At 37.9% G+C, this 27669-nt stretch overlaps 1 protein-coding gene across 1 annotated transcript; it reads right to left on the minus strand.

The window, feature by feature from the left end:
* Window positions 1-270: 270 nt before the first annotated feature.
* On the minus strand, window positions 271-27056 carry prt (portabella). The gene is made up of 10 exons (XM_067770858.1): window positions 26538-27056; window positions 21028-21339; window positions 20591-20935; window positions 17934-18037; window positions 17712-17874; window positions 16413-16453; window positions 14504-14806; window positions 2368-2596; window positions 2190-2314; window positions 271-391 (listed from the first exon to the last, which is right to left on the minus strand). Exons 1-10 carry the CDS (start codon window positions 26749-26751, stop codon window positions 299-301), a joined length of 1929 nt encoding a protein of 642 aa, XP_067626959.1. The 5' UTR covers window positions 26752-27056; the 3' UTR covers window positions 271-298.
* Window positions 27057-27669: the final 613 nt, after the last annotated feature.

A 27669-nucleotide genomic window follows, 5' to 3' on the forward strand; every position in this document is an offset into this window, starting at 1 on the left:
ATGTCGATAGTAAAAATTATTTTTAAGAGGTTTTCCATCTGTCCGTAGGTTTCTAAAATTAATTAAAAAATTTTGTATGATAGGTGCCGATGTTTTTCCTATTCCTTTCCCATCCCGAGTGTGTGTCTGGTAAAAATAATTGAGATTTTCCAGCCTACCAAATCAATCCCATTTCAATACATTTAATACATAAAATTATCTACATAATTTAATAACATTTTTCTTATTAGGACATACTAAATTGATTATTAAAACTTGAAAGCTCCATGCCCACCATGACAATCCAAAACGATGGTCTTCACTCAATATCGAGCGAGTTGTAGAGTTTTTTATAATGCAAGCGTCGTCCGCTATTTCTCAGCAAAAGTTCGTTATGCTTCTCGTTTAAAGACTGAAAATAAATATAGAAATAAGGTTAACATATTAATACTAGCAAATTAAGCAGACGATGTCCTTTCTTGCTTTTTTCGTCTTCGTTTTCGTTTCATCTCCCCTAATATATCTTCCTCTCTTCTCCCTCTCCTTTGTTCTCACTCTCCCTCCCACTCATTGGTCTAGAGGATCCGCCAATCCACGCTAAGCAAAATATTAGGTATGCCATCTATCCTATTGATTATAAGGACTTGGATCAGCGCGATAGTGGTGGTTCAGAAAAGATCTCTTAAATAAAACAGTCAGTAACTCAGTTGATGACAATGTGCCGTCTCCTTTCTACAACAACTTTATTAATCGCACTTTTCTGCCTCTTGAGTTTTTTTTCGAAAGCGGCAATTATAATTGCCTGGAAGTGGGTGGAGTATGGAGCACTCTCTTGGCAAGTCTAGCAGTCAAAATATTTATATGTAAAAAACCTGCCCAAGTCGCACGAGCAAAAAAAGTAAGTGAACTTAAAAACCTTTAACGAAAATTCGGAATAGTTATGGCTTCCTAAGCAATAAATTAAAAAAAGAAGTGTTTCGCTCACATCGTTTCGTACAAAAATTTAACCTAAAGCTAACTAACTACTCCACGGTTACCAATCCACTAGATGTCAAGTGTAAGTCTATTTGGACGACCCGAAAAAATCTTTGTCACGGAAAGTTTTTAGAAAGACTAAGTTAAATAAGCTTTTCTTGACCGCTGTGTGACAAGTCACCCATTAACCCAACAACCTTAGTTCCCGATAACTGGCTAATTGGGAACGTCGAGGAAGTTCAAGTCTTCCTCCAACTCAGTGGAGGTCTCTCCAAATACGAATATCTTCTCAGCCGGATCATCTTCGTCTACTCTCCCAACATAACCTAGTTAGCGAATCTTTTGAACTTTTATTCGTGGGACTATGCTCATCATGTCTGCGTACAACTCATTATTATATCTCCATTAATTCGCACCCATTGCCATCACTTTCTCTGGACACCGTTCATGAGCCATTCATCAGGATAAGTATAAGTACTTTACTCTTCAATGGCCTACTCAGTCCAATGTATATAGCAATTGTTGGCATGAGTGATTCGCCGTTTGATTTCTAGGTTAATATTGCAACCGCTGTTCTGGCTGTCCTTCACAGTCTCTAACTTATATCCGTCAATATATACTTAGCTACGAAGGTATGAATGCGCTGCTTCTTTTTTTGATAACAGCAAATACCTTATCTAGTGCTCATTCACCGCAAGACACCCTTCATTGTCTTCTTATCGAATCTAGAGAAGGTGGAACTTACTTTGTAATTTCCGCGGGATTGTTTGGTTGCATTTCTTTTTAGACTTTAACAGAAAAAGCAAAAAGAGGCCAATCCATTCTTAATTCGTTCTCTCCAGCTCTGTGAAGGCCTCTTCCATTCTTTCTGCTGAAAAATAGAATGTCGCGGGAATGCGTTCTGATCCAAGCTTATCTATACGTATAAAATAACACAGTCAGAGGAGCAGTTGAACTTTAATTCCATTCTCTGCTGACCAAGCACTCAGCTTAATTTCACTTGCAAGCAATTACCCTACACAAATTTGGGCAGACGGCTTCGTTGTTCTATGAAATCTCTTCTTCAATAATTTCGGCAGCATCTTATATCACCTAATCTCATCTAAACTATGTAGCTAGAAAAGCAGGACTAGGATAAAATTGGAATTCTAATGAACTTGATATTTAAATTAACTTGAAATTAAATTAAATGGGTCCCAGACAACAAACTGTTAAATATTTTAAACTTATATTACCTTTGGATTGTACTTTTTATACTGGAATACCAGCACCGGTCCATAAGCGATATTGCAAAAGCCAATAATGCGCATTAACCAAGCAAACCCCAAAACTTGCGCCAACTCGCCGCCCAAAAGAGGAGCTGAAAGAACAATACCTAATAAGCTATCAATTTTCTACTGGATTGAGCCTTACCAAAGCAGTAGGCCAAACTGACGGATGTCTGTTGGACGGCATAAACTGCACCATAACTTGACATGGAGTCGCCGCCGGCACTTGCCTCGCCACTTTGCTCATCTTGCGATAAAGTGGCATCCACAAAATTGGCCAACAACGGTACCAGCGCCGCATCGATTATACCAATGCCCAAACCCAATCCGAAATGTGGGAACAAGAGCTGACTGACCGTTGTAGCGCTAGGGACCTAAATAAATATGAACATATAAGTTAGAATGCAACTACATAAGGACCGATTTCACATTAATTAAAGCACTTAATATTGGACAACAAAACGATAACCGCCGGAAATGTCAAATTTGTTTAACGTAATGTAACGAATTTACAATTGCAATCTTCTGCTAACGTTCGTATCGCTAAACTGTTGAATAAATAACTCCAATTTTGAATAATGGAAAAATTACCATTATTAAAGTACTTCACAATAACACTTATACTTTGCGACTAGCTTGCTTAATAACCAAACTGAGTGATAGCTTAAATGAAACTGATTTTTCGCCTCTACTATTGTCGCCTTTTTATACTGTCCTACCTCCTCGTTGCATATTTCTAGGCTTTTCTAATCCAGAACTTACTAGTTAGTTATAAATTTCTCAGCTACAACTACAGATGTATAATTTTTATAGCTTCTCTCATACCCCATGCGCTTGTATGTGTGAGCGACACTTCAACAATCACAATTGCATACCTTTAGGAGCATTCATCGATTGAATTATTGATGTGAATTCACGTCACTGCTTAGCATCGGCCTAGAGATGGCAGTACCCCTTAGTGTTGCTAATATTCGTAACAGTAATATGTAAACACTTTGGCGGCCACCGTGGTGTGATGGTAGCGTGCTCCGCCTACCACACCGTATGCCCTGGGTCCGCACCCCGGGCAAAGCAACATCAAAAATTTTAGAAATAAGGTTTTTAAATTAGAAGAAAATTTTTCTAAGCGGGGTCGCCCCTCGGCAGTGTTTGGCAAGCGCTCCGGGTGTATTTCTGCCATGAAAAGCTCCCAGTGAAAACTCATCTGCCTTGCAGATGCCGTTCGGAGTCGGCATAAAACATGTAGGTCCCGTCCGGCCAATTTGTAGGGAAAATCAAGAGGAGCAAGACGCAAATTGGAGGAGAAGCTCGGCCTTAGATCTCTTCGGAGGTTATCGCGCCTTACATTTATTTTTTTATTTAATATGTAAACACGTGGGCATAACAACAACTAAATTGGCTGATATTTATGACGCCCATGGTTCAACTATATGGTTGGCTCATCTCTACAGCAACAAAATACCTTTGTTCAGATTGTCAAAATCTGCGTGTTGGTGTAAGGTGAATGGAATGGAATGAAAACATAAAACTTTGCAATTCTTGCGTGTTGTATGCAAATGTTGTGTCAATGTGTTGGTAGCAATTTGCGTTTGCTATCTCCTTTTGGCAATCCCTACTCCAATGAAATGAAAGAAATAAAATCAGCTGTTGAGATGAGCCAACCATATAGTTGAGCCATGATGACGCCATTGTAGCTGCTAATTTTTTCAAAAACTATTTAATGGCCTTGTATTTGTGTTTATTTTAACGATTGTTTTAAATTAATTTTCTTTCCAAAAATCCCAGAAAGAAAGCCCACAGTGGGCTTTCTTTAAAAAGGTTTTTGCATCAATTTGTCTTGTAAACACTCTGAAATGTAATGTGGTCTATAAGCCTCCGATTCTCGTTGTTTTTCGCACGCCGCCGCCGAATGTTAAAAATATCGGCGCGGCAGCGGCGTACGGCGCGTTACTATATTTTCTACTCATTTAAGACTGTCTAGGCCAGGGGTCGTCACTACATAAGCGCTTTCACGCAATTGTTTTTGTAAAACGCTCAGGCAAGCGCACCGCGTAGGCAAGCGCACCGCATAGGCGAGCGCACCACACATCCCCGCGCGGACGCATTCTATCCTCTCGCCTACAACCGAATGTATTCTGCTGTGCCCATTAGGAACTAAACTGCTATAATTTCGTGTAAAATGACTTTTGAAGTAATATTTTTGGTTCACATGTACGACAACAATGAAGCTTTGTTTCATTTATTTAATATATCAATTTTAAATAAAATTAAATTTTAATTGAAGATATTCTGCAGTATTTTTGAATGCATTCAAGAAAACAATGCGATACGTTAATTTTAAAAGCTACCAAGTCCGACTGAGTTTGTGTACGTGCCAGCGCCATTTCTGCTCGCTGAACGGTTGACGCTATTTTTTTAGAAAAAACAAGTAAGGAAGGCTAAGTTCGGGTGAAACCGAACATTACATACTCAGTTGAGAGCTGTGGAGACAAAATAAGGGAAAATCACCATGTAGTAAAAAGAACCTAGGGTAACCCTGGAATGTGTTTCTATGACATGTGTATCAAATGGAAGGTACTAAAGAGTATTTTAAGAGGGAGTGGGCCATAGTTCTATGGATGGACGCCATTTAGGGATATCGCCATAAAGGTGGACCAGGCCTGACTCTAGAATTAGTTTGTACGATATGGGTATCAAATGAAAGGTATTAATGAGTATTTTAAAAGGGCGTAGGCCTAAGTTCTATAGGTGGACGCCTTTTTCAGATATCGCCATAAAGATGGACCAGGGGTGACTCTAGAATTTTTTTGTACGATATGGGTATCAAATGAAAGGTGTTAATGAGTATTTTAAAAGGGAGTGTGCCTTAGTTCTATAGATGAACGACTTTTCGAGATATCGCCATAAAGGTGGACCAGGGGTGACTCTAGAATTTGTTTGTACGATATTGGTATCAAATGAAAGGTGTTAATGAGTATTTTAAAAGGGAGTGGGTCTTAGTCCTACAGGTGGACGCCTTTTCGAGATATCGCCATAAAGGTGGGCCAGGGGTGACTCTAGAATTTTTTTGTACGATATGGGTATCAAAGAAAGGTGTTAATGAGTATTTTAAAAGGGAGTGGGACTTAGGTGGACGCCTTTTAGAGATATCGCCATAAATGGTGGACCAGGGGTGACTCTAGAATGCGTTTGTACAATATGGGTATCAAACGAAAGGTGTTAATGAGTATTTTAAAAGGGAGTGGGCCTTAGTTCTATAGGTGGACGCCGTTTCGAAATATCGCCATAAGGGTGAACCAGGGGTGACTCTAGAATGTGTTTGTACGATATGGGTATCAAATTAAAGGTATTAATGAGGGTTTTAAAAGGGAGTGGTGGTAGTTGTATAGGTGATCGCCTTTTCGAGATATCGCCATAAAGGTGGACCAGGGGTGAATCTAGAATACATTTGTACAATATGGGTATCAAACGAAAGGTGTTAATGAGTATTTTAAAAGGGAGTGGGCCTTAGTTCTATGGATGGACGCCATTTAGGGATATCGCCATAAAGGTGGACCAGGCCTGACTCTAGAATTAGTTTGTACGATATGGGTATCAAACGAAAGGTGCTAATGAGTATTTTAAAAGGGATTGGGCCTTAGTTCTATAGGTGGACGCCTTTTCGAGATATCGCCATAAAGGTGGGCCAGGGGTGACTCTAGAATTTTTTTGTACGATATGGGTAACAAATGAAAGGAGTTAATGAGTATTTTAAAAGGGAGTGGGCCTTAGTTCTATATGTGGACGCCTTTTCTAGATATCGCCATAAACGTGGACCAGGGGTGACTCTAAAATGTGTTTGTACGATATGGGTATTAATGAGGGTTTTAAAAGGGAGTGGTGGTAGTTGTATATGTGAAGGCGTTTGCCAGATATCGACCAAAATGTGGACCAGGGTGACCCAGAACATCATCTGTCGGGTACCGCTAATTTATTTATATATGTAATACCACGAACAGTATTCCTTCCGAGATTCCAAGGGCTTTTGATTTCGCCCTGCAAAACTTTTTAATTTTCTTCTACTTAATATTGTAGGTGTCACATCCATTTTACGAAGGTTTTTTGTAAAGTTATATTTTGCGTCAATAGACCAATACAACTACCATGCTTCATCCTTTTTGTCGTATTTGGTATATAATTATGGCATTTTTTTCATTTTTCGTAATTTTCGATATCGAAAAAGTGGGCGTGGTCATAGTCGGATTTCGGCCATTTTTTACACCAATACAAAGTGAGTTCAGATAAGTACGTGAACTGAGTTTAGTAAAGATATATCGAGTTTTGCTCAAGTTATCGTGTTAACGGCCGAGCGGAAGGACAGACGGTCGACTGTGTATAAAAACTGGGCGTGGCTTCAACCAATTTAGCCCTTTTTCACAGAAAACAGTTATCGTCCTAGAATCTAAGCCTCTACCAAATTTCACAAGGATTGGTAAATTTTTGTTCGACTTATGGCATTAAAAGTATCCTAAACAAATTAAATGAAAAAGGGCAGAGCCACGCCCATTTTGAAATTTTCTTTTATTTTTGTATTTTGTTGCACCATATCATTTCTGGAGTTGAATGTTGACGTAATTTCCTTATATACTATAAAGATATTAACTTTTCTTTTAAAATTTGACTTTAAAAAATTTGTTTTAAAAAGTGGGCGTGGTCGTTCTCCGAGTTTGCTAATTTTTATTAGGCATACATGTAGTAATAAGAGTAACGTTCCTGCAAAATTTCATCATGATATCTTCAACGACTGCCAAATTACAGCTTGCAAAACTTCTAAATTACCTTCTTTTAAAAGTAGGCGGTGCCACGCCCATTATCCAAAATTTTACTAGTTTTCTATTCTGCGTTATAAGGTCAACTCACCTACCAAGTTTCATCGCTTAATCCGTATTTGGTAATGAATTATGGCACTTTTCCGATTTTTCGAAATTTTCGATATCGAAAAAGTGGGCATGGTTATAGTCCGATATCGTTTATTTTAAATAGCGATCTGAGATGAGTGCCCAGGAACCTACATAGCAAATTTCATCAAGATACCTTAAAATTTACTCAAGTTATCGTGTTAACGGACAGACGGACGGACGGACGGACGGACATGGTTCAATCGAATTTTTTTTCGATACTGATGATTTTGATATATGGAAGTCTATATCTATCTCGATTCCTTTATACAATCAAAGTTAATATACTCTGTGAGCTCTGCTCAACTGAGTATAAAAAGGAAGAATATACATGCACTAACAACAATTTATTTCGTCTCACTTGAACTTAAAAACTGAATATGGAATACGCGTATTAGTGAAAAAATTGAAGTAAGAAGATAATTCAAGTTTATCACTCATTTATCTAATTGAATATAATAAATAATAGCAGTGTTTTTATACTCAGTTGAGCAGAGCTCACAGAGTATATTAACATTGATTGGATAACGGTTGGTTGTACAGGTATAAATGAATCGAGATAGATATAGACTTCCATATATCAAAATCATCAGTATCGAACAAAAATTCGATTGAGCCATGTCCGTCCGTCCGTCCGTCTGTCCGTTAAAACGATAACTTGAGTAAATTTTGAGGTATCTTGATGAAATTTGGTATGTATGTTCCTGGCACTCATCTCAGATCGCTATTTAAAATGAACGATATCGGACAATAACCACGCCCACTTTTTCGATATCGAAAATTTCGAAAAATCGAAAAAGTGCGATAATTCCTTACCAAATACGGATAAAGCGATGAAACTTGGTAGGTGAGTTGAACTTATGACGCAGAATAGAAAACTAGTAAAATTTTGGACAATGGGCATGGCACCGCCCACTTTTAAAAGAATATAATTTAGAAGTTTTGCAAGCTGTAATTTGGCAGTCGTGGAAGATATCATGATGAAATTTGGCAAGAACGTTACACTTATTACTATATGCCTGTTTAATAAAAACTAGCAAAATCGGAGAACGACCACGCCCACTTTAAAAAATTTTTTTTTTTTAATTCAAATTTTAAAAGAAAAGTTAATATCTTTACAGTATATAAGTAAATTATGTCAACATTCAACTCCAGTAATGATATGGTGCAACAAAATACAAAAATAAAAGAAAATTTCAAAATGGGCGTGCCTCCGCCCTTTTTCATTTAATTTGTCTAGGATACTTTTAATGCCATAAGTCGAACAAAAATTTACCAATCCTTGTGAAATTTGGTAGAGGCTTAGATTCTAGGACGATAACTGTTTTCTGTGAAAAAGGGCGAAATCGGTTGAAGCCACGCCCAGTTTTTATACACAGTCGACCGTCTGTCCTTCCGCTCGGCCGTTAACATGATAACTTGAGCAAAATTCGATATATCTTTACTAAACTCAGTTGACGTACTTATCTGAACTCACTTTATATTGGTGTTAAAAATGGCCGAAATCCGACTATAACCACGCCCACTTTTTCGATATCGAAAATTACGAAAAATGAAAAAAATGCCATAATTATATACCAAATACGAAAAAAGGGATGAAACATGGTAATTGTATTGGTCTATTGACGCAAAATATAACTTAAGAAAAAAACTTGGTAAAATGGGTGTGACACCTACCATATTAAGTAGAAGAAAATGAGAAAGTTTTGCAGGGCGAAATCAAAAGCCCTTGGAATCTTGGAAGGAATACTGTTCGTGGTATTACATATATAAATAAATTAGCGGTACCCGACAGATGATGTTCTGGATCACCCTAGTCCACATTTTGGTCGATATCTCGAAAACGCCTTCACATATACAACTAAGGGCAACTCCCTTTTAAAACCCTCATTAATACCTTTAATATGATACCCATATCGTACAAACACATTCTATAGTCACCCCTGGTCCACGTTTATGGCGATATCTCGAAAAGGCGTCCACATATAGAACTAAGGCCCACTCCTTTTTAAAATACTCATTAACACCTTTCATTTGATACCCATATCGTACAAACAAATTCTAGAGTCGCCCCTGGTCCACCTTTATGGCGATATTTCGAAAAGGCGTCCACCTAAAGAACTAAGGCCCACGCCCTTTTAAAATACTCATTAACACCTTTCATTTGATACCCATATCGTACAAACAAATTCTAGAGTCACCCCTGGTCCACGTTTATGGCGATATCTCGAAAAGGCGTCCACATATAGAACTAAGGCCCCCTCCTTTTTAAAATACTCATTAACACCTTTCATTTGATACCCATATCGTACAAACAAATTCTAGAGTCGCCCCTGGTCCACCTTTATGGCGATATTTCGAAAAGGCGTCCACCTTAAGAACTAAGGCCCACGCCGTTTTAAAATACTCATTAAAACCTTTCATTTGATACCCATATCGTACAAACAAATTCTAGAGTCACCCCTGGTCCACGTTTATGGCGATATCTCGAAAAGGAATCCACCTATAGAACTAAGGCGCACGCCCTTTTAAAATACTCATTAACACATTTCATTTGATACCCATATCGTACAAACACATTCTATAGTCACCCCTGGTCCACCTTTATGGCGATATTTCGAAAAGGCGTCCACCTATAGAACTAAGGACCACGCCCTTTTAAAAAACTCATTAACACCTTTCGTTTGATACCCATATCGTACAAACAAATTCTAGAGTCACCCCTGGTCCACCTTTATGGCGATATCTCGAAAAGGCGTCCACCTATAGAACTAAGGCCCACGCCCTTTTAAAATACTCATTAACCCCTTTCATTTGATACCCATATCGTACAAACGCATTCTAGAGTCAACCCTGGTCCACTTTTATAACGATATTCCGAAAAGGCGTCCACATATAGAACTAAGGCCCACTCCTTTTTAAAATACTCATTAACACCTTTCATTTGATACCCATATCGTACAAACAAATTCTAGAGTAGCCCCTGGTCCACCTTTATGGCGATATTTCGAAAAGGCGTCCACCTTAAGAACTAAGGCCCAAGCCCTTTTAAAATACTCATTAACACCTTTCATTTGATACCCATATCGTACAAACAAATTCTAGAGTCACCCCTGGTCCACGTTTATGGCGATATTTCGAAAAGGCGTCCACCTATAGAACTAAGGCCCACTCCCTTTCAAAATACTCATTAACACCTTTCATTTGATACCCATATTGTACAAACAAATTCTAGAGTCACCCCTGGTCCACGTTTATGGCGATATCTCGAAAAGGCGTCCACATATAGAACTAAGGCCCACTCCTTTTTAAAATACTCATTAACACCTTTCATTTGATACCCATATCGTACAAACAAATTCTAGAGTCGCCCCTGGTCCACCTTTATGGCGATATTTCGAAAAGGCGTCCACCTTAAGAACTAAGGCCCACGCCCTTTTAAAATACTCATTAACACCTTTCATTAGATACCCATATAGTACAAACAAATTCTAGAGTCACCCCTGGTCCACCTTTATGGCGATATTTCGAAAAGGCATCCACCTATAGAACTAAGGCCCACTCCCTTTTAAAACACTTATTAACACCTTTCGTTTGATACCCATATTGTACAAACGCATTCTAGAGTCAACCCTGGTCCACCTTTATGGCGATATTTCGAAAAGGCGTCCACCTATAGAACTAAGGACCACGCCCTTTTAAAAAACTCATTAAAACCTTTCGTTTGATACCCATATTGTACAAACGCATTCTAGAGTCACCCCTGGTCCACTTTTATAACGATATTCCGAAAAGCCGTCCACCTTTAGAACTAAGGCCCACTCCCTTTCATTTAATACCCATATCGTACAAACAAATTCTAGAGTCACCCCTGATCCATCTTTATGGCGATATCTCGAAACGGCGTCCATCTATAGAACTTAGGCCCACGCCCTTTTAAAATACTCATTAATACCTTTCATTTGATACCCATATCGTACAAAATAAATTCTAGAGTCACCCCTGGTCCACCTTTATGGCGATATCTCGAAACGCCGTCCATCTATAGAACTTAGGCCCACGCCCTTTTAAAATACTCATTAATACCTTTCATTTGATATCCATATCGTACAAAATAAATTCTAGAGTCACCCCTGGTCCACCTTTATGGCGATATCTCGAAAAGGCGTCCACCTATAGAACTTAGGCCCACTCCCTTTTAAAATTATCATTAACACATTTCATTTGATACCCATATCGTACAAACAAATTCTAGAGTCAGGCCTGGTCCACATTTATGGCGATATCCCTAAATGGCGTCCATCTATAAAACTATGGTCCACTTCCTCTTAAAATACTCTTTAATACCTTCCATTTGATACACATGTCATACAAACACATTCCAGGATTACCCTAGGTTCTTGTTACAACATGGTGATTTTCCCTTACTTTGTCTCCACAGCTCTCAACTGAGTATGTAATGTTCGGTTACACCCGAACTTAGCCTTCCTTACTTGTTTTAAACGGTTTTATTTATCTTGACTCTGTGTAGCAAACAGAATTTTGTAATCGAAATTTAAGTAACTTCCCGATAAGCTACAAGCTTGAAACTTGGAAAATAGTTCATAACCCGATGCAATGCAATAATAAGAAAAAAGTTCCGATAGGTGGCGCAGGGAGCGAAATATTTCAAAAAGTCGTATTTGTGCTCCGATTAGGCTCATATTTGGAACACGTATTAGGTACATACTGGAATAAAATCGCTTTGTGAAAAATCTCCCGCTAGGTGGCGCATGGATCGAAATATTTCAAAAAATCGTATTTGTGCTCCGATTAGGCTAATATTTGGAACACTTATTACATGCATGAATAGAAAGCGACATATGGAAAAGATTGCCGCCAGGTGGCGCAAGGATCGAGATATTAAAAAAATCTTATTTTATGAATTGTCGAAGTTTTTGCAGTGTACTTTTTACTAGCTCCGCCGCCATTTTTTATTTTTGGATTTCAAAGTAGGTGTGGTCACGCTTCCATAAGAAGCTCTTGGCGATCCCTGGTCTAGGCAATTCATTGTTCATATAGAAAATTGGTCCGACATATTCGAAATGGGTATCAACGGATGCTCATCACTGCAAATTATAAGAATCCAATTGCGAAATTTAACTTGTTGTAAACGTGCAAAAGTTATTTAAAAAACAGGGGCTTCCATGCCGGCTTAATATGGATTATGCATCACCCAATTCACCAAGTTATTAAAACAAATTGCATAATTTTTTCAAAAAACAATAATATCAAATAAAATTACCCAAGTCGAACTTATTTTCAAATTGTCCTCAAGTTGTTAAATAAGCAACTTAACCGAAAAAGTGTCGATTTTTCAAAAATTCTGTATTCGAATTTGCTAGAAGAATAACAAAATCAGTGATGTAAAATCCGTTAGTAGGCCCCAGGGGTTTAAACACTCCCTTGAAATGATTCTCACCTCATACTTAAGTTCAAGATATATGTACATATGAGAAGGGTTTGAAAAATCACTTGGTCTTATATTCAAACACCTGTTGTTTATTTGCGAAACTTTAAAATAGCGTCGGTTTGATATTTCTTTAAGTTGGCGGGCCTATCCCAACTAGTCCCTTGTAGTGAATCACATTGATTCTAGCCTATCAACCAAGTTTAAATATCACCTACACATTACAGCTCCTGTTACATACATATGTGAATACGTAGGCACATATATTTACCAAGTGAGGCTGTGTCCTTCGCAAGAACACCTAAAGTGCTGAAGCAAAAGATTTCCCAAGACAGTCGAACAAATGACTACCCTAACGTAGTGGACAGTAGAACTAGTCTGAAAACTGAAGCGGTTATTCATAATGAGCTCTTGAATCAAATGGCCAGAAAACAACAGTTTGGACTGATTACATAACCTTTACATCTTGCAACTTAAAATTGGTTTAACGATCTTAAAAATTTTATCCAGGGTCATTGTAAAATTTAAATTATGAAGATGCGCCGAGGATTATACTCTTTTCACCCATGAGTTACGCTATGATTTCGAGGGCGGTGTCACACTACCGAATGTCAGTCACCCAAAGATCTTAAGGGTAAGGTTCGATAATACTCTAACCTTCAAGGCTCATGCCACCGAAATTGTATCTAAAGTACAAAGTCGAAACAAAATCCTCAAGCCGATTACCTGCAGCACATGCTAACGACGTACAAAGCAAGAAGAAGAAAGCATACGGCCAAGGGAAACACGAGTCACCCTGGCCCAACTTCGTTCTTGATACTATAACAGGTTAAATTCTTAATTGCCCAGAATTAACCCCGACATACGTAATGTATGTCCGGCATGTGATGTGTCCCCACATGACACCAACAATCTTTTCAAATGTAATGTGGAACCTACGCCTCTAACACCCATCTCCCTATGGTACGCCCCTGTTGAATCAGCCAATCTCCTTGGACTCCCGTTAGAGGATTTTATGACAACAACAACAGGACGGTATCCTTGGCCGAATAGTTACTCTCTAACGTTTCAAGATGTTTCTTTGTTAGTGCTCGGTAGCATAGCGCGACAAAAAACATCCGTTAGCAAGTCTTTGGAGCTACACCTAGAGCTTCTCGGTAAGTGACGTCGACGAAGGTATGAGTTCGAAGTCGCAGTCCTATAGCTTTTGTGTTGGCATGTGGTGTGAAGGCCTGGAGGCGTGGTAGCGACTGATGATCACGATTGCTACTGTTCGCACATAGGGAACTATAGCTCTTAACATCAGCCGAAAAAACTGGAGGCACCCTTAGACGCGATCAACAATGATACTAGTATAGAGAAATATTAGTTTCTTTATTCACGCAAATGCTAAATAACATAAAGGCCGTGACACAATGACATTTTTCATAAAGATGCGCTTAACACAAGCTTATGCATTCTGTGGGTGCTCCATGTAGTACTACAGTGAAAGTACTTTGGAAAGTACTCTCACGTATGTACTCTATGGAATACTCACAAACAAAGCGAGAGTGGGATCACCTACTCCTCTCATATGACATCGCAATGTTAATTGGAACACATTTTTTGTATGAATACAGATTAGTTTTGGAACACTCCTATACTCCTAAAGGAGTATTCCTTACACTATTTATGGAGTACTCGCGTTTTTTGAAGGGCCGTATTTACCTAGGAATCTTTACCAGTTCTTCGCTTTCGCAGATTAGTTATATTGTTGGGTTATTATTAACGTATGAGGCGCTTTTCTGTCAAAATTGAAGCCCTGGGCAAAGCCTTCTATGTATAAGCGCCTTTAAACGATACTTTAGACCGGCACTAAATCAAAAATTGTAGTAACAATGAATTTTTGTATTTACCAGAATTGCTGAAATTCCCACCAACAACAACGCTAGGCAAGAAATTTTCACTTGTCCATTATTATAGGCAAATTTGCCGAAGAAATTTGTACCAACAAAATATCCCACAGAATCCGGTATAAATACTGTACCCAATTGCCATTTGCTAGGATGAAGATGTTGTATCAACCAAATGGGTAAGCAGGGTTCCAATAGCGACATAGTCGATGTTGATACCCATATGGCAACAACAATTGCTAATATCATTTTATTTTCAAGTAATGGACGCCATTTCGATTGTTTGTCATCGGTGTTGGTTGTAATCTAAATTAGATAAAGCATACAAAAATGATTAGTTACCATAGTTACTTTCAATATTAAAGCCAGGATACTATAATTATATTTTTTTTGGTTAGGAGGCTCAGAATACACCCGTTTAGGCATGCCTCTCTTGGGAGAGAGAGAGAGCGACCAAAATCTCGATCGCGTACCCGTCCCGTTCGCTGGGCTTGGGGACAGCCACGTAAAAAATCCTACCATTGAAATAACGGAGCAACAAGCCTTGGTTTAGATCTCGCTTTCCTGATGACTACACCAAAAAGCGATGCATCTTTCAGAGAAGGTACCGATTCGCGGCTATTTCAGCAGATTGATCCTTGTGCAGGCAAATGTTGACAGTACCGCCATACAGGAAGCACGATGGACGGGTCAAAGGAGAAGGACAAAAAGAATTTAAGACGTCTACCGCAGTGACTATATACACAGAAACACAATTGGAACCCAAGGTTCTTATATGTTGTGGGAACAGATGACGCAGACGACAAGGATAAGGACGCCTCTTTTAGAAACTATAAAGCAGAAACTCTAACTACTCCCGTCATCAAAATGATGCTTTGCGAATTCAACCAAGTTCAACCAAGAAAGGGGCATTTGGCCCTACGGTCAGAATATTCCGACATATTGTAACATATAACAACGGGCTGATACAGATTGATTTTGCCGCCGCTTAATATAATGTCATCAGCATAAAAATATACACCAAACTACTTGAATATCTCCTGCTCGAAGCCAAATCTATGATCTCGTGATCGACAACAGGCATAGCTCTAGTGTGATGTATGTGTGCACACTTTGGGGTCTAAATGTCGACTCGGACAAATACCTTGTCCGGGCCAGATATGCATGCATCTCTAAGCAGCGACGAAAGTGCGTGCAGTGACAGAAGGTAAAATTTCCGTTGCAAAATTGCTCACAAAAAAGAAAGCTGATTCCCCTACTCAGCTCTCACACCTGCTTACTCAATCCGTACCGCCACTGCGGACACTAAAGGTTTCCAGTTAGCACTAAAAAACAACTGGTATATGAGGAATATTGTGTGGAAAAAAAAAACACACGGTCTATATGTCTCTCCAAAACAACGCCCGGTACATGGGAGCGAAGAGGCGCCCACTTAATAAAGAGAAACGTAGGTCAAATACTGGCTGGAGGATATAGCGCCCGAAAATTCTGATATGATATCCGACCTTCTCTGGTCTAAATAAATAGGCAAAGAATGCATATTGATAGGCAAAGTGCTATCTGCAATCACACTCTATAAGTCACCCATAATATTTATGGTACTCTGCGAGATTCCAACATCACATATCGAATGAAATTAAATGATAAGCTGAACAAGATGTCGGCTTACACCTGATTTGGGTAGCAGGGGAACGGGGGAGCTTCACCTACCTAGTTCATTTAAACTGGTAAAGAAAGACTTAATCTCCCTGGCTGGTGTTCCTCACTGGCGTCTGTTATCGCCAAGCAGGCAAGGGAAGAGTTTTTCAGATTTCGAAAACAAGAAAATTCGATGGATTACCCAAAGAATTAAAAGAAAAATGAAAATTGCCCTCGCATAAGTAATATGGGATATTTTTCTTAAAAGTAATACCTCAGGTTGGATGGAGAGATCCATAGTCAAAAGCTGCATTCCTTATGAGTTAAGTAAAAAATAAATAGTAGATGAAATTAAGAACGTGCATTAATTATTAATAACAATTTGACGGGTGAGAGTTTTATGCTATTATTGGAGCCATAATATCCATTCTGTTACCAAAAATTGGTCCTATAACACTGACATAAATAAATTCGCGCTCTTCGCAAACAGTTTTTGCTTTCTAGAACTTATCATACTTGTTGCTTCTAGATATGTTAGCTTTCCTTCTATTACCCAGAGTCTTAACCTGGTGAGTGCAGAACGTGATCAATAGTTATCTCCTGCAATCGGCACTCCCTTCATCCGTTATTACTGCCGTGGCCTTATCTAAGAGCATGTACGACTAATCTAAGGCAGTACTTAGTAAGTATGCTCTTCATGAGCATATTGCTACATCTTTTTAATGATAACAGTAACTTTGTTGGTCTAATTTCGTAAGACCTTAACATAATCGTCAATACATTGTAGCCCCGCGCTTGGCTATACGCTATATCTGCTTGGTTAATCGTGTGAAGCTCTCGTCTTCTTTATATCTCACTCAATTTAGTACCATCCTATCTCATATGACCGGAGACCCAGTATAAATATACGCTTCCCCCTAAGCCAATTATTCCACAATTTAAAAATTATTTTTGCTCTCACTCATGCTCCTTCTACCTCACTACACTAACTCTCCCATCACCCTCATAAATAGCACCTCTATACCAAGTATTGGATATAAGTACGCTTGAAATATTTTCGAAATCAATCATACTTTTTATTGAAAGGGGGCGTGGCAACACCCATTTCACCAAAGTTGCATTCTGATTTATCCTAAAGGTACATATACTAAATTCTTTCCAAATATTTGGCTTTAACGATTTCCCCTTTCCTCCTCTCTTCTCTTCTCCAGACCGCCTCAATTCGCCCTCCGCTATACTCGCGATCCCTAATTCTGCTGAACACAATGCAATGAGCTAAAGCGAAACGAGCATGCTAGCCAGGTCAAAATATGCTTATTAATGAAGACACTCGGCCCGGAAGAACCCCAATAAGTTGGGAAGCGCATGCAGAGATTAACTTGCCCCCTTTTCCAATTAAACCCAATGATTCAATGTAGACTTGTTAAAGTTTTAAGCAGCTGGCTGTCCTGTGTTCGAGGATAAAAATTAGGGGTGGGAGAGGGAAAGAAAGTTAATAGGGCCATTTAGTTAGAGATGAGAATGGAGATGAAGAGTTATGTCAGCTAGTTTAAAATATGATTTTTTTACTTACCCAAATTTAGAAAAATCACCGTAGACAGTATTATAAATGGTGCTGACTTTCCAATAAAATCATAAAGTATGCTGCCGAATGGGTATCCTAGTAATACGCCTAAAGCTATGCTACCCAATATAATGCCCATTACTTTGGAGCGCCGATCTTCCTCGGGATAGTGCTGTAATGTAAAGTTATAATAATCTAAAGCCATAGGCGAATGGTTATAAAATTATTTACCTGTGCCACCAAACTCATACCACATACACCAATGCAAGCCGAGCCGACACCCTGTATAGAGCGTGCAATCAGCAATTGTATGTAAGTTTCACCAACAGAAAAGACTACACAAAATAGAGATTAAAAAAAAAATAATAATAAACTAATTTAGGCATAGACTAAAATAACATATACATACATTAGGTGGGTTCTTATTTTTTAACTTTAAAAAATTTTTCAGTCAACGGCCGTCATATGAGTCATATTGACCAAGATGTGAACCCGAGTAAGACTAAAAAACTTTTACACAATATCAGGATTGATTTTCCAAGCATCTTGAATAAAGGCTTACATTTTTTCCCATGGGTAGTCCAGAGATGGTGAGCAAATCGGAAGACACAAAAGGAGTGGCGAAGGTAAATCATCATCATCATAAATTGGAGCTTAACCGCCTGGGCGGTTTTGACCGCTGCATAATGGGAATACTTTCGTAGTGTCTTTTGTTCGATCCACTGAGCTCATGTCTGCGTAAGGCTCACACCGCTCATCATTAAACTTCCTTCGGGATATGCCGTTGTCATTATGGACATGATAATACATCTTCTGAGGACCTTTTCTCTCGAATACTTCAGTAGCTAACCCATCTTCTTCAGAAATCGTTGAAGATGCTATTGACAAAAGTGAGCCTCCATTTTATTTTTAAGCTAATTTACAGAAGGAGTCCTTTTTCGTAGTATCGAATTTATAACCATCAGGAGTAAAATGATTGCAGAGGCGTGTGTGTCTTGCCCTCGTTCGCCGCAAGATCCACTTTATCGAATCCTGAGAAGATAGAACTTGCGTCGCCCATGTTATCAATATCAACAGCATACGCCAGTACCAGTAGATGCGAGTACTGAAGTGAACCGGATTCAATACGGCAATGGACTGCCCGCATCCGTAGCATTTCAAAACAAAATCATGAATTGTACACTCTTATAGTAGATTGCAACCTTCCGGTTTAGATCCACTGTCAGAATTTTCTGGAGCATTATGTTTAACAAATCACACGAATGATAGCCGTTCTGTCTCGTTTGGGTTTCAATGTATCAGAGGGTCTTTCCAAGTCCTTAAGTAGCTGATAGTGTTGTTGAACTTAAATTCAATCATGAAGACATGGTCGGTAGACGTATCAGTTCTGAAACCAAACTGACAAGATGGAATCATTTCTTTGCATACGAGTTGTCGCATGGTCTTTACGAACTCTTCGCATCCGTGTCAGTTTGTAGTTTGCCATTACATGGCGTGACGTTTATTCCGTTAACAGCGATTAGGACTTCGTTTCGCCTCTTCTCTCAGCTAGCTAACAATGAGAAAAAGTGCTTTAGGGGAAAATTATGTATAACGCAATGGGGCGCAACGAATCATATTTTTCTCGTGTCAACCAAATCTCGTATGAGATAAGATCATTCATTCTCTTCTTTGAATGCCAGTTAACCTGAGGGTTTTGCGAAATTTTGGCTTTTATTTTATAGTGGTGAATGTGACTGAAGATGGCACAAAATGTCACTGCACCATAAATAATCCGGCCCTTAAGCACACTCTGAACTGCTCCAGTCTTATAACCTTCCATCATCCGAGGGACTTTTTGTGGAATTTTAGGACAATTTTCGTATAAGCCCGCAACTGAAACTCCTCCGATTTAAGCTGTTCTAGGTTATTATTTCGCAAACGCACCCACACGACCCGGGCTGGTGCGTGACCCTATAGACAGCGTCTTGGGTTTTCGATGTTCCTCATGGTACCAGTTATTTTTTCGTGCTTGCTGGAAACCTGTCATGTCCAAATGGGCGGTACGTACCGAGAGAGCAATATACTCCCACTGCTAGCCTACATCGTCACGTCGAAGGTTGATCTCTGTGAGAAGGTATGAGAGCCGAGTGAAATATTCATAAGCTGCCTATTTTTCGAGGAAAAACTTTCCTTGTGTGAGTGCGAGCAATTTCTTCGCTGCCACCACAAGGTATGAGTTGATGTGTGGTCCTCGCGTATCCATCACAGTGGTATTATGCCTGCCGTCAATCTCGGGAGATAGGTAGTTAGAAGGAAAAACATAGGAAGACATAGAATGAGCTGGGAAGCGAGTGGGAAAAGTAAATATTAAGAGGAAGGAATAAAAACAAATGTATTTCTGTCTAAATCTTCAAGATGATTGAAAACAATTTTATTTTTTATATGAGTTAAGCGGGGATTGCCCTCATTGCTTTCATACATTTAAAACATTTATTTGGAGCAATTTTTTTAATTTATAATTTATTTAATAATTCGGGAAAAATTTAAACAACGTTACATCAGGACGGACAAGGCGACAGCTGTTTCGATTATACCTTTTAAATCTTTTCAAGGCCTTTTCTCCCGGGAGTGGGATTTGAACCCGCACTTCTACATATCCCAATAAGATTGACAACAACTAAGGCATGACTTGGCTAATGCGGTTGTAGCACTTCAACTATCGTAGGAGTGCGGGTTCAAATCCCACTCCCGGGAGAAAGGCCTTGAAGAGATTTAAAAGGTATAATCGAAACAGCTATCGCCTTGTCCGTCCTGATGTCACGTCGTTTAAATTTTTCCCAAATTATTAAATTTTATTTTTTACCACCTTAATGTCAGTATTTGTATATATCTTCATTTAAACATACCCAATGATGAAATGAGCAGCATACATGTCCCAACAACAATTGGTAATCGATAACCAAATTTCGAGGTCATATTGCCAACAATTGGATTAAAAATTAACTGAACCAGTGCTTTCATTGATAACAACAAACCAACAGCGCTATTTTCACTATTCAAGCTGTCATTGGAATCTGTGCCGTCACTCGTCTTTGTATCTCTGTCCTTATATTTGTTGTTGTTCTTGTTGTCAGCTGGACGAATTGTTCCATTTATTATGTTGGTAACAGATTTTGTTGTTGTAGTAATATAATCACCATTATTAATTTTCACTTCATCGACTTTTTCTTTTTGTATGCCGACATTGGCGCCTGTGGTATTTCCGATGGTTAAGCTTTCCGTTATTTATCCAGCTGTTTTTGGCATTTGCCATATATACAAACATAGATATGTATTTACATACCTGGTTTTATATACCGTAATTGTTGCTTGTGGTCAGTGGGTGTAAATATCATTGTTTTATCCTCGCTAGGCGGCAATGTAAAATTGACCATAGATTTGCCGGGTATTGGATGCTTTGTCATGATTGTTTGTATGGGTTGTTGGGGGCCATCAATATAACGGTAAGCTAAATTGGGTGGTGCCATAAATGGGCTGACAATACCAATACTGAGTGCAGCTGTTGTTGTATCATTAAAATTCTGGTTGTACATCTTCAGCGATGTGTGGTGTCGGTCGTTATTTATAGTCGCTAGATAATCGGGCAATATGGGCACTAAGCGTGGATTGAGAATGATTATAAAAAATAGAGATTTTGTCAAAAAGAGTAAATAATTATAAATTAGGGGAAAATATATCATATTGTGACGAATATTAGCATCACTAAGTGATACTCACATCACTAGTCTGATACTAAGTAAATAAACGCACAACAACAATAAAGCAGCGGAGAGATACGCACAAACACGTGTAATCATCAGCCGAAGTAGTACTCACATATTCACACGCATATGGTTACAAACTACAAATATACATGTGTAAGGCTGGTAACCAAGCATGAAATTCGCGAAACTAGACCTTAGGAGAAATGGGTGAATGAGGAAACCCAGAGTATAAAAGCAGCGCAAGCTGAGGTATGACTAAGCATTTTGATTTAAACACGCAATTAGTTGTGAAACAAGGGTTATTGTGAAGTACTCTCAAAGTAGTTTGATAAAGACCATTTTGCATTATTGAATATTGGAGTTATTTATTCAACAGTTTAGCGATTCGAACGTTAGCAGAAGGTTTGGAATCACTAAATTCGTTACAATATAAATAGTAGCTTTAGGTATCTTATCAATTGCATCAAGAGACAGTACTAGTACTAATTCTGTCCTCCCGCATCTCTCTTTAGACCTTATGAACGCATTCTTAACTGGTTCAGCCTTAAGTTGTCTGAGATAAAGCTTAGACTTCAGCGCTGTTGGTACTAATGTGACTACACCCTGTTGTTGTTGTTGTAGTGATAAATACACTCTAATCGAAAATAAAAATTATTATATGAGAAATATACTTAACTGGCTAATAAAATAATTAAAAAAGAACGTGTGACACTCGGGGACTGTTGCGGTAAAGCTATTGCATATTATCAACTTATGCAATTATAATATTTATGCAACATTTTGTTTTCTTTGATATTAATTCAAGTTTTGTCTTTGATATTAATTCAAGTTAACCTTTTTAAGCGTGGTGACCGATAAGAAAACAAATTTTTTACTTTTATTGAATAAATGAGAAGTTAATATTTAACTTTCACTTTAACTTTAACTTTATTTTTAACTTTAACTTTAACTTTCACTTTAACTTTAACATTCACTTGAACTTTAACTTTAACTTTATTTTTAACTTTAACTTTAACATTCACTTTAACTTTAACTTTAACTTTAACTTTAACTTTAACTGGAACTTTAACTTTAACTTTAACCTTAACTTTAACTTTAACTTTAACTTTGACTTTAACTATAACTTTAACCTTAACTTTAACTTTAACTTTAACTTTAACTTTAACCTTAACTTTAACTTTAACTTTCGCTTTAACTTTTACATTCACTTTAACTTTGACTTTAACTTTAACTTCAACTTTAGCTTTAACTTTAACTTTAATTTTACCCTTAACTTTAACTTTAACTTTATTTTTAACTTTAACTTTCGCATTAACTTTAACATTCACTTTAACTTTAACTTCGTTCAAGCATTGAAATCAAACTAAATAAATAATTGATTTTACTTTCGTGTTTACTAACACATTCTCAATTTCGTAACCGTGTAAATGTAGTGGTGCCCACCGCTGTTTATGATAGAGATCCAATTTTATGTATTTGGCCTGTTGCTAACACCGAACCTTTACGAAGCTTTTCGAATCTTTTCGAACTTTTTCGAGTCTTTTCGGATCTTTTTTGACAAATATCCGTTACTGTTTTTTTTGATTAAGTCGCCAATCCCGCTATAAAATCTATGCAATAGCTTAAAAAAATTTTTTTAGTTAAACCGTTTTATTGAAAACAATATTTACATGAAGTAATAATAATACTAAAAGCTAGAAAATAATTAGGTAGGTCCTAGGTACTAGTAATCACACTCCTCATCAATCTAGGGCGTTGATCAGACAATTAAATAAAAGCGTTGGGCGCATGAAATTTCTAAAAATGTGAGGCGTAGCATAGTCTGATTTAGGTTCAGTTGATCTTACTTATGACTATCAATAGATAGTTACAATTTGTTACAATGTAAGTCCTCAATACATAATCCTTCCAAAAATTATTTTCACAGGCCGCTTTCTATTCATGTATGTATTATGTGTTCCAAATGTGAGCCAAATCGGACCACTAATACAACTTTTTTGAATATCTCTATCCTTGCGCCACCTAGCGGCGATTTTTTCATAGGTTTCTTTCTATGTCTTCTTGTATGTATTACGTCTTCCAAATATGAGCCAAATCGGACCACAAATACGATTTTTTTGAATATTTCGACCCTTGCGCCACCTAGCGGCGATTTTAATTGATCTTCCATTATAATCTGATACCATTGGCTATGAGTTTTTTGTGCATCACTGTATCTGGAGTTCACGTAACTTTGGAATTCTTTCATTTCAATGAAAAATACTTCCATATCTCTAGAATAAAAAAATCTCCATCACTTAGAGAAAAGTTGATGAGAAATGCAAATCTCTCTGAAACTTCCATATACTTTCACTGTGAAGATTGTCGATGATTTCGAGGGAACTTTTTGTCCTAAAATCATCGCGAGGCGAAATTCAGCATTTCCGTCATTAGGTTGTTTTTCTACGACGAGTACGTTTTACGCATGATTCAATTACTACAGGTTTGTTCTTCAATGATGACAGATCTTTGATACTCCCAAATTGAAAAATTTGGACGGGTTGCTTTTACGAAGTAAGGAAAACGGGGAATAATTGAGTTCCCTTCAGTGAAATTGTAGTAGACAAGTATCTTTGGTAGTATATTAGTAGTGATAATAAATTTGTAAATGCCAAAAATTTTTGGGGAAATAATTCATTTTCTACTAAATATTTCGTGAATTGATAAAGTTATGTTGGTTTGGTCATTCTTTCAGAAAGTGTTTGAAGAATGCCGTACGTTAAAATTTTATTCAAAAATGCACTATTTCAAAATTTGTTTCCAAAACGCCTTACATGAGCATAAGTTCAATGCATTTTGTCATAAGATGGAGTTAATGAAATGCATTCTGAGATGAAGCGTTCTTCAATCTAACTCTAATATATGGCGGTTTTGTGACAAATCCAGAATTGGGAAATTTTTGAAAAATATTTTGAGATATCATGATTTTGAACAGGTAGCCGACATGGGGTGATACGCTACTCAGCAGCCGCAATGAACTGACAAAAACGACAACAAGAAAATGGCTTATTGTCTTAGAACTTTATATTCTTACCTTGGCTTTGATAGAAGAGTTATGCTTTTGAGCGGTCCTGCTACACATGGAGTATTTACATTTTTATTCTGAAATTCCGGAAAGCTCTTTTCCGTTAAGTATTCATGGAAGCGTTCCCGATAAGCCGTTAATTTAGAATATTCAGAATACGTTCATTTGATACTACCTCACGAGGTCCGAATATGCATAATATTCCAAATATAAAACGATTCTCCAAATTCTTAAATGAACAGAAGGTCGACTTTTAATACGTGCTCAAAAATATCGAGAGAAGCGTCAAAAGACGCGTATTGACCTCGATAACAATAATTCGAAGACGGAAATAAAAATTTTAGTTCGTTCAAAAGATATTGGCGAAAAACCGAAAAATGACCCCGGGTTGCGTTCGCGGCCTTCAGCCGAGCTTATAAAAAATTACCGTGGCCGGTCCACCAATGAGGTGGGATCAAAATTAAATGCATGCAAATTCCCTTTGTACACAAAATCTTTTTCAGTGCACAAAAACATTACAACAACCATATGAAACAACCTAATGACGTTGAACGATGAATTTTATTTAGGTTTCGTATGTTCATAGGTTTACGAAAGTGCACGATTCCTTGGTGTCCGTACTTTTCATAAAACCTATGTTCAGATCATGGCATAGTTAATAAATTCATCATAAAATTAAAATAACTGTTCTAAGCAAGTATGCAGTTAAGTACTTATCGGGTATTTGTAAACTGATTGCTTCCTATCTACTACTAATATTTTTCGAAAATTCGCAAAGAAACAACACAGTTAACGGATGTCAATTCGATTTTGGAGAAAAATGGCTGCAATTTTCAAAAAATGTGTCTGTCGAGCAAACCTCTTGCGCTTGAATTATGGTTTTACGATTTCTGTATAACCTACACCAGTTAATAATTGTTTTTTTTTCCTCGAAATCATTCAACCCTTCACGGAATGAAACTAAACTCTCTTCTAACGATCCGTACAAAAAAGCACACGTTTTAAAATCTGCTTTTTCACTTTGCAATGACTTACTCACTGAACGCATAGTAGTCAAAATAGAGTTGAAGGCTTCTACACCCTCTGTTCCAAAAATAACCGAAGTTTTCCAAAACAAAAACAACCAGTGTACATTTTGAGATAGTTCTTTTTTATTATTCAAAGGAGAGTATTTCACTTCGATACACTTCTTTGCACGATAATACAATTTGTCAAATGAGTCGGAAATGTCCTTTTTAGTAATCTTGTCTAGTTCGTCGGTCGTCGCCTTTTGAATGCGGTCAATTGAGTTTTATTTATTTGAATAAATATTATTTTCAGTTCTGATTATGTTTGTTTGAAAGAAAATTTTAGAAATCGTTTTAATTTTTCGGGGACTCCCTAAAATCGGGGGCCCCAGGCAACTACCTATTCTGCCTATTTGTTAATCCGGCCCTGCCGTTCGGAGTCGGCATAAAAAATTAGGTCCTATCCCGCCAATTTATAGGAAAAATTAAAGGAGCACGACGTAAACTGAAAGAGAAGCTCGGCCTACAATTTCTTCGGAGGTTATCGCGCCTTAAATTTATTTTATAGTCACAAGGTCAAGGGACATTTTTTATGACCATTTATCAACAATGCCAATTGATCTTTTAATAATTTTAAGTGGTCATTATGTCAATTGACCTCTAGGCCGTTGATCTTAAGTCACCCCACGCAATTGCTGGCATATGCTGATGATGACGCGCTGCAAGTTCTGCTTTCTCCGGATGGGGAAAGAGCGGAAATAAGTGGGTCTTGCGGTGAAGAAGGACAAGACGAAGTACTGCCTGTTATAAACAAAAAGTCGCGTTCTCGTCTTGGTAGCTATATAATTGTTGCGAACGGAAATTCGAGACTATGAGAGGCTTTATTTACATATCTGGGAATTAGCAACTGATTTGGGCTAAGGAGGCAATTGAAAAGTAAAGCCGACGAACAAAATGATGCTCTATAATGCGATGATAGCCTTTGAAGTATTTTAAATGTAAGTACATATTAACATACCAATCACAGTTAACAGCACATTATCCAAAAGCAGAGCAAAATAAACGATAACTGCAATTAAACAACGATTTGTATTGCCCAAGTTGGGAGTAGACGTACACCTCCCACCAACATCACCAACCGCAGTATTTAATTCTGATGCAGTGCGTACACCACTTGAACTCGTATTCGGGCATTGTTCTCTTTGTAATTTAACTGATTCTTCTTCAGACATATTGCTTATTAAGGTTTTTATTATCCTCTACATTCAACGGTACAATCTGAGATTAATATAACTCACACACTAACACACATGCACTGTCGTTGAAATCACTTTAGTATAAAGACGTGCGTAAATTATTTTTTACTTTTTTTATTTCTACCATATGGTTGATGATTTTTTACTATCAAGCGAATAAAATCAAAAATTTATAATTACAAAACCCATGAACACATCACAAACAATTATCAAATCTAACTGTTGTTTGGAAATATCCTCTCTATCCGTATGGCATACCACTGACTCAACAGGTGTCACTATATCAACAGATGGCGGAGAATTGAAAAGCTTCGACACTTTGCCGAATCATTTTATAGTCACAAATATGCCACTTGTTGCCGCTGTTCCTACTCCCGACTGATGCTGCTACTGTTGTTGGAGATTGTCATTCATTTTGTGTTCACTCGAGTGTGAGTTTTATGGTTTACCCATTGACATGTCATGGTGCGATAGCAATACCTACAACAAAACAGCAGCAAGTGTTGGTAGAGGAGGGGTGGGGTGAAAGTGTACTTGAATAATAGCAGGAAACTCACCAGGAGTATACAGCCACTTACTCAATAATACATACACATACATATGTACTATACTTATTCGATAATAAGGACCCGCAATAGAGCGAGCACCAAATTTTGCTAGCTCAAAAGTTTATACATACATATGGGCCATTGGACGGAAATGGGGTATGTTAGACCAATATTGCTATACAGGGTGGCGGTATGGTGGCCCGCCCTGAATAAATCCTCGACGGTTCTTGCTCTTCAAAAGGTGCAAAAATCTGCACTACTATGCATAAGCAGAGCCATCCGCACAACGCCAACGGAAGCTATGAATGTAATACTGAACCTACTACCAATATATATGTAGGCATAA

The sequence above is a fragment of the Eurosta solidaginis genome, chromosome 1 (genome assembly GCF_040869045.1).
Source record: "Eurosta solidaginis isolate ZX-2024a chromosome 1, ASM4086904v1, whole genome shotgun sequence".
Taxonomy (NCBI): Eukaryota; Metazoa; Arthropoda; class Insecta; order Diptera; family Tephritidae; genus Eurosta; species Eurosta solidaginis.

Bases quoted from the DNA above. Each gene is read 5' to 3' on its own strand.
- prt (XM_067770858.1), bottom strand. From the start codon at position 26,751: ATGTCTGAAGAAGAATCAGTTAAATTACAAAGAGAACAATGCCCGAAT. The intron at 20,936-21,027 runs GTATGTAAATAC...GAAATACCACAG, and splicing joins ATTACGGTATATAAAACCAG to GCGCCAATGTCGGCATACAA. The intron at 16,454-17,711 runs GTAAGTAAAAAA...TTAACTCATAAG, and splicing joins GGTGATTTTTCTAAATTTGG to GAATGCAGCTTTTGACTATG.